Below are 18,928 nucleotides of genomic sequence, written 5' to 3' on the forward strand. Positions count from 1 at the left end.
TATATGAATTAATTTTTTCAGGCTAAATAAAGCAATTTAATAATAATTGCTCGTTTAAACCTCCTGGGGCCAATGTGTTGAGGCGGTGAATCCACCTAGCCTCCCGTTGTAGTAACAACTTATCCCGATTCCCTCCTCGGATATTCTCCGGCTGTTGGTCTATTATTTTGTATTTTAAACAAGAAAGATTATGTTTCATCTTAGCAAAGTGTCTTGCCACAGGTTGTGTTTGACTTTCACCCGCTAGGGCTGCTCTAATGGCTGACCTATGTAGAGCCATACGCTCACGGAATTGTCTCACCGTTTTCCCCACGTAATATAATCCGCAAGGGCAGCGGATAAAATATATAACGTGGGTATGTGTACAGGTTAAGATCTTATCAATTTTGATGTATTTACCTGTATGTGGATGTGAAAAGCCTTGGCCCACTTCCATATAGCTGCAGGTCGTGCAGCCTATGCACCTATAGCACCCTGGTTTCTTAGTTAAAAATGTTACTGTTGGGGCTAACTTAAAGTTTGAAATGTCATTATGTACCAGTGAATCTTTGAGATTTCTATTCCTGGTATAACTGGACAATAAGGATTTTCCTTTAAGTGCAGGTAAATCTTTATCCGTTGTCACTATCGGCCAAGCATTTTTCACATGTTTTTTAACCTGGTTGCTGACAGTGGACCATCTCTGTACAAATGGGATTTGATCCATTAATGATTTTTTGGTATTACTGCCTTGCCGCAATAATTCTTTTCTGTTCATGTTCAAAACTAATGTTTTAGTATACATCAGTTCATCCCAATCATAACCTCTAGATTGAAATCTCAGGGCCATATCATGAATCTCAGACTCAGTCTTAACTATATCGTCTGATATTCTGTGGACCCTGAGAAATTGTGAGTACGGTAAACTGTATTTATTTGAGGGAGGATGAATATATAGCCAAGTGCAGTGCACGCCAGTCTATATGAAATCTGATCCCAAATTCCCACTAACACCCCTGCGCCTTCTATGGAGTAGAGATGTAGTACAGGAACGTCTGGAATTACAACAGGAAAAACAGCACGGTTAAAATGGCCCCCCCATGCTTACAGTATAAACAGAGTACAGATTATAACCTTCCAATCAGACATAATCAGAGCATTTCCCGTTTAAAAAAGCCTCTTTATCTAAAAACCCATGCAGCGGTTTGCTGCTGCTATGGGTCACTCTCCCCTAATGTGTGTGCTTCCCAACCCCCCCTCCCCCCCCCCCCCCCGTACTCCGTGTACTCTATTACACGGAGCCGGGGATTACCTGCGGGGAGCTGCTGGAGAGAGCCGGAGAGCGGTAGCGGGAGCCGGGGAGCGCGCTGCCTAGAGCCGTCGGCGGCTCAGCACAGTGAATGCGGCTGGCGCGGCCCTATGAACGGGAGGCAGCACAGCGGTGTCAGGTAGCGGCGGCGGGCCATCACGTGGCGGTGTCCTGGAAGTGGCGGAGCGCTCACAATCATACAGTGTCCCCACACAGCGGGGCGGCAGCGTGAGCTGACCGCCCCGTTCCCACATACCTGGACGCCTTGTAGTGAGGGCTGCGACGGGGCTTCTTCTGCAAGCGCCGTCCAGCTTCTCCTGCAGGATCCTGCACGTGGCTGTGAGGGAGCTCTTTTTAGAGAGGCCCGACACGCCAGTAGCTGCTTGTTAAGCAGCTTCCACTATCCCGGACCCTCGCCTATTGGAAGGGGGGAAGGGATGTGGAAAATGTTCAAAAGAAAAATAAAAATATTCAAAGAAGTGTGTATAATCCACACAAGCCTTGTTGCTACAATGAGCACAGAAAAAACACTGAGGTACTCTGGGATATGGAGGGGAGTAGAGTTCTAAATTTAACTATTCAGTGCCTTGTTCCTATGGAAGCCGTCCATATCCCAAGAGTAACTCCAGTGACCCCTAGTGGATGAAAAAGACAGACAGACAGACAGACAGACAGACATACATACAATGCGGTGTGCCCCGGCACTCCTCACGCTCCCCAGCATATAAGTAACCTGCTCCCGTGCCCTCACCTCGTGGACCTAAATCCAAAATACAACACCGGCAATAAGGGCGGCACTGGGAGACTTGCAAGATATAGTGAATAAAACGTGCCTTTATTCTTTTCAACGTTTCGGGGACGCAGCCCCTTCGTCAGGATAACCAAACAGTGCAAAATACAGTGTATAAATACCTTTAGTGGGAAGAGGTCCGCACCGCCGCCTCCAGCCACGCTGCCCGGGTCCCGGTCCTGACGTCACTCCGCCCACAGGAAGTGACGCGGCTCCGGTCCGTCCGGCAAACGCACTGGGGCTGGGGAAACCGTAACCATGGAAACAGTTACACAGTGTAAACATCACTCAATCAAATGAGGTACTTAACGGGAAGCATATATATCCAAAATACATTATTGCAGCAAGTGTGTATAGTGTGAACATATCCCATTAGGTCTAAAACACATACTGTAAGTGAAAACAATATAACAATGAGTGATAAAATATGCTACATTACGTCACTCTCCTAAGGCCAACAGGGGGATATTAAAATATTTTCTACCTCCAATTTAAACCACATATCATCTCTTATAATAATTGCAGTTCCATAAACACCTAGACAATATTCACTTGTAATGGTTGGAATAAAATATCAATAAATCCAACCCCCCCCCCCTCTCTATTGAGGTCTACAAAATTCAAAACATGGTATAAGTGCTACTAGCCCCTACCTAAAAACCTCTAGGGCTATTATAAGAAGCATTTTAGACTAAGGGCTTCATTTAGCAGTACAAGGTATTAACTCTGCAGGCTGCCCAAACTTTTGCAGACGCCAGTTTTTGTTTTCTGTTCTTTTGAAAGTGTAAATAATGGAAATAAATTCAAACTTTTTTTGACATGTTATAAGAATGTCTAATCTGTAATTTGATGCCTTTTGGAGATTTTTCCATCTTTCCTTGGCGTCTTTTTGCACATTAAAATGAATCTTTGCCTGGGGTGCCCAAACTTTCAAACCCCACTGTGTGATTATATATATATATATATATATATATATATATATATATATATATATATATATATATATATATATATATATATATATATATATATATATATATTGTGACAAGAACACTGGGATAGTGTTTGAGGGCAGGTATATTTGTCCCAGGTTCTTGTCTTACATGTTTTAGAAAATGTTAACTTCTAGGAAAAATGCTTTTTGTTTTGTCTGAACCTTTTCAGTTTGCTGTAAAAGCTGGGTAAAGGCTCTGAGAGAGAGATAAGGCGAGTTCTAGACATTGGGCCCAGTTCGGGTCTTTGGCCTCACAGAGGGCTAATCAGGGTTTCAGCTGTGTAAGTGTGTTATAGTGCTGCTAACCTGATTAGTATGGGCAGACTGCCTGGGAAGGCTGAGGGATCTGTGTGTGAGAGACACGCTTTCTGATGCAAGTGAGCTATACAGTATGTACTGAAGAACTCTGTGTTTTGTTTAGTGACAGTTAGGAATATCTTATGTTTAGTTAGTGCCGGACAGGCAAGGTATTTTTATTTTGGGGTTTGTTTTATTTTCTGTTTCAATAAAACTGGCCGGGGTCAGTTGTACCAGAAACTGGACTTGTGTTGTTCCTCAGCTGCTGCGTGCTACCATATTCCCCAGGAAAAGGCGCCTTGCACCCCTACAGTGTTACAACTTGGTGGAGAATGCGAGCAACCCCGTTCTGCGCATAAGTGAAAGCAGCAGCTTTATGAGGCCTGCAGAAAACGGTGGTTTATGCAGATACAGCCCAGTGTGAAGTTACTGAGACTCACCCCTGAGGGTTTGATATATGTCTTGGGTGAAAGCAGCTACAAAGCCGCCTGAAAAATCTGTCGACATGGAGGATCTGCTTAAAGCCTTGCTGCAAGCTACAGCGGCTCAGCAGGAGGCCAACCGACAGCAGCAGGTGGCAATGGAGGAAAATAGGAGACAGCAGCAGGTGGCTATTGACGAACTTTACCGGCAACAGCGTCAGGATAGAGAGGCCTTAACAGAAGTGGTGCAGAGCCTTGCAGCCCGGATTGGAGATGTGGCCGTCAGTGCTCCGACCAGCTCTAGTTCTATACGGGCCAGTCACTTCTTGCAGAAAATGACAGAGGCTGACGATGTGGAGGCCTACTTGACCACGTTTGAAAGGACTGCAGAGCGTGAGAACTGGCCAAAAGCACAGTGGGCCAGTCTGCTGGCACCTTTTCTGTCAGGTGAGCCCCAAAAAGCGTACTTTGATTTAAGCCCTGCTGAGGCTCGGGACTATGATAAACTAAAGACTGAGATCCTGACCCGCCTGGGAGTCACGCTGTCAGTACGAGCACAACGGGTGCACCGTTGGGTGTACGCCATGGAGAAGCCTCCGCGCTCTCAGATGCACGACCTTATTCAGCTAACAAAAAAATGGCTACAGCCAGAGACATTAACTGGTCCCCAGATGGTTGAAAGAGTCGTCATGGACCGCTACTTGAGATCTTTGCCCATGGTCCTGCGCAAGTGGGTGAGCCATGGAAACCCGGGTACTGCTGACCAATTAGTAGACATGGTAGAGCGGTATTTGGCAGCAGAGGAACTACTGATGACCACCCAGCAACCCATAGATCCTCGACAGCGCCCTTCAGTAAAGACTGGTAAGACTGTTCCGTGGGAAAACGTTGCTGGGCGGTTAAGAGAACGCAAGGCTGGAGAGACTGTAAACACTGGCCCTGGAGACAGGCCAATGGGGCTAGAACGGTCTATGTTGCCCAAACGGGTTGATAATCGTGTGGTTAAATGTTTTAGATGTGGTATGCCAGGTCATGTTGTTGCCAATTGCCCAGTCATGCAAGAACCCATGCAATGTGATGCTGCCTTTGAATGTCGCAGAATGTCTTTCTTTGCTAGGTTAGCCTGTACTGTGGTACCTTCACCTGAGCTGGAAAAACAAATGTGTGATGTGTTCTTAGAGGGTAACCGGGTAGAGGCCTTGCTAGATTCAGGAAGTTTAGTTACCCTCGTGAAAGCTGGGTTAGTGAACCCCTTAAAGGTCCAGCAAATACCTATTGGGGTAACTTGCATACATGGGGATACCCAACATTATGCCACTGCTGAGGTGAATATAGAAACTTGTTGTGGGTCAGCAATGGTTAAAGTGGGACTGGTCCCTACCTTGGTGCATGAGGCCATAATAGGGAGGGATTTTCCTCATTTTTGGAAACTGTGGGAATCACGGTTATCAACAGATGTGAGAAGTAAAAAGCCAGTTGATAATACCGGTGATTTTATGGATGTACGTGGGTCTTCGGAACTTTCTGGCCCTTTGCCTTTTGCTAGTTTGGCTGGGGAAGTGACAGATGGGGAGTCCAGTGAGGACCCTCTTGCCGGGAACAGAGACATAGTAGTTAGAACTGAAAGCGTGCCTGACCTGGAGGTAAAGAAGGATCTGTTTGCGTCTGAACAGTTAAAGGATCCTACCTTAATAAAGGCTAGAGAGAATGTTAAGATTGTTAATGGGGAACCTGTGGTACCAGGTGACAGGGTTACGTATCCCCACATGGCCATCTGTAATGAGCTCTTGTACCACATTGTCAAAAGGGGTGAGGATGTGGTAGAACAGCTGGTAGTTCCCCAGCCTTATCGGAGAACGGTACTAGATTTAGCTCATAGTCACGTTACCGCAGGACATTTAGGGGCAGAAAAAACCACTGAAAGAGTTTTACAAAGGTTCTTTTGGCCAGGGGTTTATAAAGAAGTGTCTGAATATTGTTCTTCCTGTCCTGAATGCCAGTATCATGCCCCTAGACCCCATTTCAGGAGCCCACTAGTTCCCATGCCTATTATAGAGGTCCCGTTTGACAGAATAGCCATGGATCTCGTGGGGCCCTTGTTAAAGTCTGCTCGGGGCCATCAGTATATCCTGGTAATTATGGACTATGCCACTCGATATCCTGAGGCTGTCCCTTTACGCACTATCACAACCAAGGCGATAGCTAAGGAGCTGGTGCAGGTATTTAGTAGAGTGGGAATACCAAAAGAAATTTTGACTGACCAAGGTACTCCATTTATGTCAAGGATCATGAAAGAATTGTGCAAGTTATTTAAGGTCACTCACCTCAGGACGTCCATCTACCATCCCCAAACAGACGGGTTGGTGGAAAGGTTTAATAAAACATTAAAAAGTATGTTAAAAAAGGTTGTTGAGAGAGATGGGAAAAACTGGGATTGTTTGTTGCCCTACTTGTTAATGGCCATCAGAGAAGTTCCTCAGTCCTCTACGGGGTTTTCTCCATTTGATTTGTTGTATGGTAGACACCCCAGAGGGCTGTTGGATATTGCCAAAGAGACGTGGGAAGGACAGCCCACTCCTTATAGAAGCGTTATTGAGCATGTAACACAAATGCAGGATAGGATTGCAGCCGTGGTACCTGTTGTCAGAGAGCACATGGAACAGGCCCAAAGTGCTCAACAGAGGGTCTATAACCGGAGTGCCAAGATACGGGAATTTGCTCCTGGAGATAGAGTTCTTGTTTTGGTACCCACTGTGGAAAGCAAATTCCTAGCTAAATGGCAGGGTCCATTTGAGATTAGGGAAAAAGTGAATGAGGTTAATTACAAAGTATACCAGCCGGGAAAGAGAAAACCCGAACAGATTTACCATGTTAACTTAATCAAACCCTGGAAAGATAGGTTGTCTCTGTCAGCGGAGCCTTGCCCTTCGGTGTCTTCACCCCGGTTGCTTCCCGCAGTGAAGGTGTCAGAGACATTATCAGCTGATCAGAACAATCAGGTTAAAGAATTTCTCATCCAAAATAGGGAGGTATTTTCAGAGCTGCCTGGCCGAACGACCATAATAAAACATGACATTGTCACAGAACCAGGGGTCAGGGTTCATTTAAAGCCATATAGGATTCCTGAAGCTCAGCGAGAAGCTATTTCTAAGGAAGTTAAAACCATGTTAGAACTTGGAGTCATAGAGGAGTCTAACAGTGAGTGGTCCAGTCCCATAGTGCTCATCCCGAAGCCCGACGGTAGCATACGCTTCTGTAATGACTTTCGTAAGTTAAATGAGGTGTCCAAGTTTGACGCATACCCCATGCCCCGTGTGGATGAGCTTGTAGAAAGGCTGGGAACAGCCAGGTTTCTCACCACATTGGACCTGACCAAAGGTTACTGGCAAATACCTTTATCTGATAGCGCCAAAGAAAAAACAGCCTTTTCGGTTCCGGAGGGGCTGTACCAGTATAAGATGTTACCCTTTGGGTTGCATGGGGCTCCAGCAACCTTTCAACGGGCGATGGATAAAATTTTGAGGCCCCATAGAAAATATGCAGCTGCCTATTTGGATGATGTGGTAATTCACAGTACAGACTGGGGGTCCCATTTGGTTAAAGTACAAGCAGTACTGGACTCAATCAGAGAGGCAGGGTTAACTGCTAACCCAAAGAAGTGCTGCCTCGCAATGGAGGAGGTCAAATACTTGGGCTTCACCATAGGCAGAGGTCTGATTAGGCCCCAATTGAATAAAGTTGATGCTATTCAAAACTGGCCTCGTCCAGTGAATAAAAAACAGGTAAGGGCTTTTTTGGGAATTACTGGGTACTATAGACGGTTTATTCCTAATTTTGCGACCACAGCGGTGCCGTTGTCAGACCTTACCAAAGGGAAGCAGTCAAATGTGGTGAAATGGAACCCTGATGCAGAAAAGGCGTTCCAAGCGTTAAAAGTGGCTTTGTGTTCACAACCGGTGTTGATAACACCAGATTTTTCAAAAGAATTTGTGGTACAGACAGATGCCTCAGAGGTAGGGATAGGTGCTGTGCTGTCCCAAACCAGAGATGGGGACGAACACCCTATCATTTATTTGAGTAGGAAACTCAATGAGCATGAAAAAAGGTATGCCATTGTGGAAAAGGAGGCTTTGGCCATTAAGTGGGCACTAGATACCTTGAGATATTACCTCTTGGGTAGACAATTCAGACTAGTGACAGACCATGCCCCTTTAAAATGGATGTATGTAAATAGAGGCAAGAATGCTCGTGTAACTAGATGGTTTCTAGCGTTGCAGGACTTTAAGTTTACTGTCGAACATAGACCGGGAACACAATTGGCCAACGCAGATGCATTGTCTCGCATCTTCTGTTTGGGGGCTACAAGTGTTCCGGCCCCTAGGTCGAAACAGGGGAGGGGGATATGTGACAAGAACACTGGGATAGTGTTTGAGGGCAGGTATATTTGTCCCAGGTTCTTGTCTTACATGTTTTAGAAAATGTTAACTTCTAGGAAAAATGCTTTTTGTTTTGTCTGAACCTTTTCAGTTTGCTGTAAAAGCTGGGTAAAGGCTCTGAGAGAGAGATAAGGCGAGTTCTAGACATTGGGCCCAGTTCGGGTCTTTGGCCTCACAGAGGGCTAATCAGGGTTTCAGCTGTGTAAGTGTGTTATAGTGCTGCTAACCTGATTAGTATGGGCAGACTGCCTGGGAAGGCTGAGGGATCTGTGTGTGAGAGACACGCTTTCTGATGCAAGTGAGCTATACAGTATACAGTATACAGTATGTACTGAAGAACTCTGAAGAACTGAGAACTGAGAACTCTGTGTTTTGTTTAGTGACAGTTAGGAATATCTTATGTTTAGTTAGTGCCGGACAGGCAAGGTATTTTTATTTTGGGGTTTGTTTTATTTTCTGTTTCAATAAAACTGGCCGGGGTCAGTTGTACCAGAAACTGGACTTGTGTTGTTCCTCAGCTGCTGCGTGCTACCATATTCCCCAGGAAAAGGCGCCTTGCACCCCTACAGTGTTACAACTTATATATATATATATATATATATATATATATATATATATATATATATAAATAAAATAGAACCGTCACTCAACGCTGGAGAATTCATCAGGTGGGTGCCTTCAGTAGAAACTTGACATTTGTGAACGAAAGAAACTGTGGCACTCCCAAGTGATATGAAAAGATGCTTTTAGTAAATTACATCCAAATACAAAGATATATGTGATTTCCTTGGTTTTTTTTTTTTCCAGATTCTGCCTCTCACAGTTGAACTGTACATATGATGGAAATTACAGACCTCTCTCATCTTTTTAAGAGGGTCAACTTGCACAATCGGTGGCTGTCCAAATACTTTTTTGCCGCACTAATAATTAATAGATAGATAGATAGATAGATAGATATTATTATTTTTTTGTAATGCCGGGTCCCAGACAGAACCCTCGCTGCAGGTCCCCACTCCTCAGCACCACCAATGAGGGAAACTACCCCGCCAGCAACTAGAACACTTAAGAATGGGGAGGGGGTTGCCGTTCACACACTCCTGTCCCTGTGTAAACTATGTCTGCTCCCGGCCCTGTTCCTCAGCACCTCCCCCTTCCACGGCAGCTCTATAATATAGAGGAGGAAAGGGCGAGAGGAAGCAGCAGCAGCCGATAATTAGTCTGGGCACTGAGGTGAGGTCTCTGTATGTCAGGAGAGCTGCTGCCTCCCAAATAGTGGTCCGAGGTCCCGACTGGCACGCAGGGCTTTGTAGCCCCCCCCCCTCCCCCAATGTGTGTGTGATATCGTGACTGCATGGCTTATAACACCACTCAGTCCTTCGGACTCCTCTCTGCATAACCCACATTGTGTATCCCCCCTCCCCAGAAAGTTTGTACTCCTCTTCTTTAATTGGCCCTAGGTCCTGACTGGCATGCTGGGCTCTGTAGTCCTACAGTAGTTGGCCAGTAAGAGTCCCCCACAATACTGTATCTGAGTTGCATGTTAGTTTTCTTGTGTTCCTATCCATTTTCCTAGGGAATGTGTGCTGGATGCATCCTGACGGTGATGGTTGTCACTTTGCCAACTGTTTTTAACACAGTTCCAAAGTGTGTGTGTGTTTCGCCCCTCAATAGGTAGACCACAAATGGTAGACATACATTAGGTCAACAGGTTAAAAAGTTCGACATGGAATAGGTAAACAGAAGGAAAGGTCAACAGGGTCAAAGGGTCGACCGGGTCAAAATGTCGACATGGAAATGGTTGACACAAAAAAGGTAGACACCATTTATTTATTTATTTATTTTGGGGGGGGGGTTGTCACTTTTCTGCCACAAACAAGCCCCACTGGTGTACCGCTTTGATCGCCATGCTTTGGGCAAGATGCTTTGCTCCGCTACTGTTGGACTCAGCACAGGTTACTATTCCCAATAGTAGTCCATGTGGATGGTAAAGTATGAAAAAGTTGGAAAAAACAACAACCTTGTATCGACCATGAGCCGGTCTGCCTTTTGAACTGGTTGACCTAATGCTTGTCGACCATTAGTGGTCGATCTATTGACTATAGACCTTTTTAGTGTAGATTTATAGACCAGATACCAGAAAACTGTAAGGGTTGTGTCTGTACATAGCAATTTATTTTGAGAAATATACTTCTAGGAACTGTTTAAGAACTATTGAGATATAAGAAAAGAAAATTCTGAATTTTTGCCAGTCTGTTCGTTCTGGCATCATGCATAAACTACTGGATGAATTTGGATCACATTTTCACTACTGTATAGCTTAGTAACCAAGAAAGAAACGAAGGTATGTATGATCTCCACGTGACATCAAGGAGAGGAATTATAATAGAAAAAACAGATGCTTGACACTCAGCACGTGGGGAAGCAGTTAGCCAATATACCAGGGTTAGGCACTTAGTGCCTAGTCCTAACCTCCCCCTCTAAGTGGGAAGGGTAAGGTTTAAGCAGCAGGGAAGGGAGGGTTAGGATTAGGCACCAAGCAGGGAGGGTTAGGGCAGGGATAAGGTGATGGTTAGGGGGCTGTCGGAATTTTGATGGATGGGATGCCTCTGTCGGTATAGTGACTGATGGCATCTCGTCCATCGGCAAATCATACTGATCCCAGCACGTGCAGTCTCCTCAAGTTCAAAATGACAGACATATCTCTCACACACAATATATACATATATTGCAGACCCCCCCAAAATACTCAGGGTTGCTTGTGGAGATCCCAGGTCTAGCTTCTTCTCCCATGGGCAACTTTATGTGGCTTGCTCACGAGTTATTAGCATCTTTTTGGGTTAATCCCTGAAGGAAGAGCTGCAAATATTGTTTACAAAGAAATTTTGGGATCATTCTGGCTAATGGTTTCCAAGGCTTCATTCTGCTCACCTAGAAGTGGGCATTCAGAGCTCAAGCATCTGACCTCAAAGTACTAAAGTTCATCAGCAGAGGACCTGGCTACATATCTGGGTCACTATCCTGCTATGTAGAGTGAATGGTGTGGATCATGGGGATGGACACCCTACTAAGTATGTTTAGGGGGAGGGAGAGGATTTGTTAACATGATTATTTCAAGTGGAACACATATAATGCCTTTACTACTGGAATGATAGTCCCAATTAAACATAAATTGCATCCAGAAGTGAAAATTCAATGTTGGGTGGAATATCAGAAAGTATACATCCCATTCCAAAACTTTACTTAGATGTAGTTATGGTATTCATGAGGATTGATGGGTCCACCAGCTTGTTAAATGCTCAGTGCCACTCTACTGCTCCTGTGATGTCCTCCACCCACTCGTTGCTCCTGCAAACTCTATTTCAGTGGAAGCTAGCAGATATGCACTGTGCGAGACATATAAGGGCTGCCTTGAACTTTCTCAACATCAGATACAGTAACTGCAACAAAAAGGATTCAGAGCATGCACATGTCGTGTCAATCTGACGTTGAACTGACTACAGCCCAGAAACGTCATGCTATTCCATTCTCATAAAAAGCATAGTAAGAAACACTTTTTGTTGACACAAACGCTCCACTCCCTGAATTCTACTGTTGACATTTCTTCCTCCTTCAGAAAGAAGCGAACAGCAGAAGGAATTTGTTTAAAAAGTATAAAAATAATAATGGCAGATTGCTGTATTTAATAGAACCCTCAGTATATGAAAAAAATAAACTCTGATCAAATACAGCAATCTGTCATTATTAGTGTTTCTTTTTAATCAAATTCCTTCCTCATCTCCTTCGTGCACTGCCTCTATGGTATCCGGGCTCGAGGTCGACAGTCATTAGGCCGACCACTAATGGTCGACACGAGTTGTTTGACATGGTCAAAAGGTCAGCATGGACAATAGGTCGACATGTAAAAGCTCTACAGTGCTTATGTCGACATGTGCAAATGGTCGACACACATATGGTTGACACAGCTTTTTTTAAAAAAAATTATTTTAATACTTTACAATCCACATGGATTACGATTAGGAATCGTAAGTTGTGCCGAGTGCAGCGAGGAACCTTGCTTGAAGCATGGCAAGCAAAGCAAGGGGACGTTGTGCACTAACTGGGGTTCCACATCCTTTGATGGTGAAAACGACAGAATAAAAATGTAAAACGTTGCATCAACCTTATTAAACTGTCGACCTTTTGACCTTGTCGACCTAATGCATGCTGAGCAATAGTGGTTGACCTAATGACTGTAAACCTTTGTAATGCAGATCTGATGAGACATACCCATCTGTATTTAGAACTTACAAAACTCCCATGCACCATTCTGTTTGGTCAAACACAGGGCACAAACGCACCCTGGCAAGTGCTTACTAGTACTGTAATGAATCTCACTGTAGTTTACCACGTTTAATGTTACTGAAATGCTGTAGGAGGTACTGAAACTGACACGTGAAATAAACATTTGTTATATTATTGATGTACAGTCCCATTCAGCTTACATGCTATTTAGGCTATATTTGTCAAGCAAGTTTAATGACATTGAAAAAAACTTTTTAAATGATTTAAAATAATGTTAATGAATACAAAGCCTTATAGTTATAGTTAGGCCTACAAAAACAACAAGTGAAAGGTTATTAGTCCGAAATATTTTCTAAATTACATATTCCCTAATATCTCTAAAACAGATGATTTTTATGGTTAATAAAAAAAAATCAAAGCGAGAGAGAGATGGATAGAGACCTTTTAAGCATCACTGTCAATTAGTATGCTGTAAAATGTGTACCGTAAGTTCTAATTAGTACAATTTGGGAAATTATAGACGTTGCACTGTCCTGAAGAGGGTTCAGTTAGGCTACTTCAGCATTTTCTTAATTAAATATACAGGCCATTCCATCTTTGTGACTTATGAGAAACGATGGGGCCCAGCCAGTGTATTCACTCTGCTTGGCTATGGAAATTAGCTACTTCTTGAATGTAACAATGGTCTATGGAGGGGGAGAGAAAGATAAAGTACCAACCAATCAGCTCCCAACTCCATACCTCCCAACATTGGTGGCCAGTGGATTGGGACCCTTGGTGCACTGAAGGCATGTCCGCAAAGAGGGGGGTGGGACTGGGCGTAGGTTTGCAGCACCCCTATTCCAGTCACTGTGGGGTTGTGTCCAGCACTCTCCGAGATGCTGGGCACGCCCCAGACTCTCCCTGCACTGTGAATGGATGCTGTATGCGTGCGCACAGCGTCTATTCACCTGCTACTCTGCTATGCAGAGCGGCGGTGAGCAGCAGTGTGTGTTCCCCCAAACTGACAAACCCACCACCGAGGACACTGCGGACCACGGGTAGGACTGCAGGACAGTTGGGAGGTACTAAGAAAATGGGACTGTCCTGCTTAACGCAGGACAGTTGGGAGGTACTGTATATAACCGCACCGTTACAGGCTGTATTTGATAAAATGACAGGAGCTGGTCTCTCCACTTTATCTCTCTCCAAGGCTTAGTACCTTAGCACATGGACCCCAAACTGAATGAAGCCATGCATGTGATCAGTCTATGCCCAGGCCAGAAAACGTGTAGTAGCCTCAGTCCCAATAAGCTACCTTGCAGCAAGTCTGCAACACCAGACACACCCCTTATGAGCTCATCATACTGGGTGACATATAGCAATTAGACAAACCAAAAAAAGTGCAGATACTGTACATACTGTACAGTACTATTTCTAAGTGCCTTAGGTTATACAGAGAACAACCATTACACAGCAAGTTACTGCTCAGCTACCATAGAGTCATAGTCACTGTCTGCTGAGGTAAGGAAAGCCGGTGCACATAGTAAGTATACCTTCCCTACAGAGTGTCCTAGTGCTGGAATTTACACAAGGTGGGGCTCTCTCATCGCGATATATCACAGCATGTCGGACACATCTATTTATAAACACAGACATACACAGTACTGTAGGGAGATAGATAAGCCATGCAGTGTACAGTACCTTATTCATTCCATTACCCATTGCTGTGGCTGGGCTGCACTTACAGCACAACAGGAAGCAAAACGTGTACAGATCTACTGCTGCTGCTTCTGCTGCTAGGTCAGTGTCCGGCTGCTGTTAGCATGAGTGCAGGTGTCTGAGTGCAGTGTGCCTGGCTAGCCTTGGAGAGGGCTCTGACTTTCCCTAGGATCAGGGCTGGTTACGTTTTCCTGGCTCAGTGATCAGTCAGCAACAGCTGGAGCTGCTCCTTGCTCATCATGCCGCCGGGCCCGCCCGCCTCGCTCAGCGCTCTCCCCTCCTGCTGGCTGACTCCTTGTTTACACGGCCTCCTGTCACAAGAGGCTCACTGCTGACCTCTGCCGGTGCCTTCTCGTCCAATGCTGCTGCTCACTCGTTCAAAAAACTGACAACTTTACTAGCAGAGCTGCAATCCTGTTTTTTTTTTTTTGCATGCTGGGGGCCGCCTATTGCAGGGTAAGGCCGCCAAGCATGTTATAATGGCCGGCCCAGCGGTTGCAACCGCAATTAAACTGTGGACGCCCCCCTGCAGCCACAGCTTGGCTACGTATACAGGTGGTTCGCTGCTATTTTCTTGATCGGAGTGGCTGTGCAAGATATCACACAGCCTCCCCAAAAACACAGCCGACCTGCCCCGTTTCCGATACACCGCAAAGCTTCGTCACCGCCTTGTGAATGCCTCTGCCTGTCAATCATGCACGCTGCTGCTGGGATTATTGCAATCGCATCACTTAGCGATGTGACCTGAATAACCCCCTATGAGTTATGTGCACTGTGGTGACCGTGTCTGATATGGACCAGGCTGCCGATTGTCAATAGACAGTGTGGATTATAAAATATTTAATATTTTAACATGCAGATACTGTATGTGCCAGGGCAGTTTATATTATTATTTATTATTACAACAACTAGTTGATGTGCCTGGTTTCAAATGGGCAAAGGTTTGCTTGGCGGAACATTTTACCACTTTTCACCCCATTAGGAATAAAATTTCGGGTGGCTGCAAATAACTGTCACATTTTCCAGACCACCCAGCAGGTTATACTGTATGTTCCAGATCACCTAGCACAAGGGTGGGGAACCTACGGCCCGCAGGCCATATAAGGCCCGCAAAGCCGCTTGTTCCGGCCCACCCGATTGTGTCAGCGAGACATACCGCTGCTTAGTGTGTCGGTAGCGTGTCTCAGCTGTCAGGGCAGGGAGGAAAGCGCAGATACATATCCGGCGGCAGCGGCGGGTAGGATCTCAAACCAGCCCCCAGTTTGTGAGCCAATCAGAGCTCGCGGACTGGCAGCCAATCAGGAGCCGCCGCTGCCGGTCCGCGAGCTCTGATTGGCTCACGAACCGGCGGCTGGTTTAAGATTCTGCACGCCGCCGCTGCCCGTCATAGCCGCACTCTCCTCCCTGCCCTGATCCAACAGCTGAGACACGCCGCCGGACGGAGCAGCGGTGAGCAGCACAGTGGGGTGGGGGCATTTGTGGATCTGGCGCTGTGGGGGAATTTGTGTTTCTGGCGCTGGGGGGGGCATTTGTGTATCTGGCGCTGGGGGGGGGCATTTGTATATCTGGCACTGTGGCGGCATTTGTATATCTGGCACTGTGGGGGCATTTGTATATCTGGCACTGTGGGGGCATTTGTGTATCTGGTAATGCACTGGCATGTGTATCTGGAACTGCACTATTGGGGGCATATGTGTATCACATTCCATTTTAATTGGCCACACCCATTTTTTGGTGAAGGCGCGCGCACTCAGTGCCTCTAAGGGGCAGAACTACTGGAGGGCAGGGTAATTTTTAAGTTGATAATTTTTGTATGGCCCCCAAAGGATTTTATAAATATCCAGATGGCCCTTGGTAGAAAAAAGGTTCCCCACCCCTGACCTAGCAGGTGCACAGGAACAGTTCACCAACTGTCACATTTTCCAGAGCACAATGGTGATGCATTGCAAATGGCACGTGAATGTTTTGCCACATAACAATGAAAAGAAGCAATCAAATACACAGCCACTAGTGCTGAACAGTCACCAGTGCCCGAGAAATGTGCAAAAAGTTACGTTTGGCCATCCAAATGGCACTTTCTGCGGTGTGCCCAGCACTTTGGTCAGGTTTAGCCATTTTATGAGGCTAAACTAGGTCTGTCTGGACATGATTGACCCCCCCGATCTCCTTTTACTTTATATGGGAGATTGGGTGCACAAAAACAATTCAGTCACCCACAACGTATTTTTGTTACACAAGTATTGTGTTCATTCTCAATTTTTTTAAATCAAGTTTTTTTTAAGTTTTAGTTAGGTTTGAGGATTTTCCTCTGTGCTACAATTTGTATATCTTTTTTGGGTTTCTGTATTCTAAACAAGTAACATTGCTTGCAGGATTGTGTCATTGTCTGACAATGGAATCCTCCCTTATTCAATTTAAATTCCGGTTGCACTTAAAACCAGTATGTTTAAAAACAAGTTAACAACCCACAACATTTATTATTTTTTCTTTTTGCCTCCTGAGCCATTTACCTCACCGCATGTCCCTGGAAAGAACTTAACATCCCTCTCATAAAACAGTAGTATTAGCACAGTACTTATAGCCAGTAATCATAGTGTCTCTCAACAGGCCTACTGTCTGCTCCCCAGGTAGTGGGAGACTGAAACTAGCAACTAGCACACCTTATATCAGCCTTGCACAGGTGCTCTGTCAATCAGGGTTGTCAAGAAGCGTCTGTCCACCAGACAGAAGCCAGGAATTTGGAGGACACATAACTCCCATTTACAACTTTTCCTCTGCTTTTATCACATATCCCCTCCTCCTGTGTCGACCTGTGGGGCTGAACACCTGTGATTCCTAAATAAAAAATACGGGAAACAGGATCTGCATTGGCCAGTTAACTTCCTGGCCTATGTTCTATCTAGAGTTTAAGCTTTTGCAATACCAAAAGTAATCTTATTATTCTCCAGTTGCTCTTTATTTTCAGACATCTGCTTCAAGGGAGCTTGATCAGTAGCCAACCTGAATTTTCTTCCCAAAAGGTAGTACCTCAGAGGTTCTATGCCTACTTAATTGTCAATGCTTGTTTGTCAATAGGTGCATAGTTTTTCTCATGTACATTTAATTTTCTACTTAAATAAGAGGATGCTGTTCACTTTCTTTGCTCTGAGATAGAACCACACCTATCCCTACATCTGATTCATTTGTTTGCATCACAAATTCACTTTTACAATCAGGTGACATCAAAACTCGTTTGGTGCACAATGCTAGATGCGTCATCGCTTGGAAAGTGATAAAATGGAGAGATAAAAAGTACCAGCCAACCAGCTTCTAACTGTCATGTTACAGGTGTTTCAAAAATGTCAGGAGCTGATTGGCTTGTACTTTTTCTCTCTCCATTTATCACTCTCCAAGCAATGACGCATCTAGCCCTATGTATGGAAAGCCTTTTCTGCCTCAGGATTCCATGTAACCATAGCTGACTGTTTTTGGTAAAGTCAGAAAGTGGGACAGCAATAGTGCCAAAATTGGGTATATACCTCCTATAATACCCTGTAATTCCTTAGAAACCTGTCACTTGCTTCTTCATTAGGGGTTATTGTATTGCCTTAATTTTAATAATTTGGGCCTTTATCAAATCTCTAGATACACCAATGGTGTATCAAAGATACTTCACCTCTTCCATCACTAAGGGTTGACTGTTAATACTGTCTCCCAGTTGGATTCCAACACTGCTTGTACCTTGGGCAAATGAGACCATTAGGACTATGGATGACTACATCATCATAATAAGCAACATACTGTCTAGGGGCATTATCTATAATCCTCAGAATTATGGCAGGTACCCAATGTAACCCAGATGGCAACATCTTAAATTGAAACAGCCCCTTCTGTGCAGAGAAATATATATTATCTTTTGCATTGTCTGGCTGGCTGGGTGGCTCTGGGGTGTCCTGCCCCCCGGACCTGAACCCCTATAGTTAGTGTTAGGGACTTACCCAATGAAAGGCTACCTTGATGCGGTGGGTAAGCTCATAGCCCTGGCCAGGAATATGCTAAGTGCCTCTGGTTACTACAGGTTGAGCTAGTGTGAGATAGTGCACCTGCTACCTTTTCCCTCTGTACACTTTACTAAGGTGGTCATTCCGAGTTGTTCGCTCGCAAGCTGCTTTTAGCAGCTTTGCACACGCTAAGCCGCCGCCTACTGGGAGTGAATCTTAGCATAGTAAAATTGCGAACGAAAGATTAGCAGAATTGCGAATAGACACTTCTTAGCAGTTTCTGAGTAGCTCCAGACTTACTCGGCAACTGAGATCAGTTCAGTCAGTTTCGTTCCTGGTTTGACGTCACAAACACTCCCAGCGTTCGCCCAGACGCTCCCCCGTTTCTTCAGACACTCCCGCGTTTTTCCCAGAAACGGCAGCGTTTTTTCACACACACCCATAAAACGGCCAGTTTCCGCCCAGAAACACCCACTTCCTGTCAATCACATTACGATCACCAGAACGAAGAAAAAACCTTGTAATGCCGTGAGTAAAATACCTAACTGCATAGCAAATTTACTTGGCGCAGTCGCAGTGCGAACATTGCGCATGCGCAATTAGCGGAAAATCGCTGCGATGCAAAGAAAATTACCGAGCGAACAACTCGGAATGAGGGCCTAAGTCTCAAGCAGAGTAGCACCTCACTACCTAATTAAGGTGTGCAAATTAGGGCCCTTTTCCCTCTGTAACTGATGTA

At 45.1% G+C, this 18,928-nt stretch overlaps 1 protein-coding gene across 1 annotated transcript in view; it reads right to left on the reverse strand.

Moving 5' to 3' along the window:
* The window catches only part of DUSP22 (dual specificity phosphatase 22), a 264,351-nt gene extending 249,812 nt beyond the window's left edge, over positions 1-14,539 (reverse strand). The window contains exon 1 of the mRNA XM_063923058.1: positions 14,192-14,539. Within this exon, the coding sequence (XP_063779128.1) occupies positions 14,192-14,212 (21 nt within the window). The 5' untranslated portion in view covers positions 14,213-14,539. The remainder of the gene's footprint in view (positions 1-14,191) is intronic.
* Between the last annotated feature and the right edge of the window lie 4,389 nt (positions 14,540-18,928).

This window comes from Pseudophryne corroboree, chromosome 5, assembly GCF_028390025.1.
Source record: "Pseudophryne corroboree isolate aPseCor3 chromosome 5, aPseCor3.hap2, whole genome shotgun sequence".
NCBI lineage: Eukaryota > Metazoa > Chordata > Amphibia > Anura > Myobatrachidae > Pseudophryne > Pseudophryne corroboree.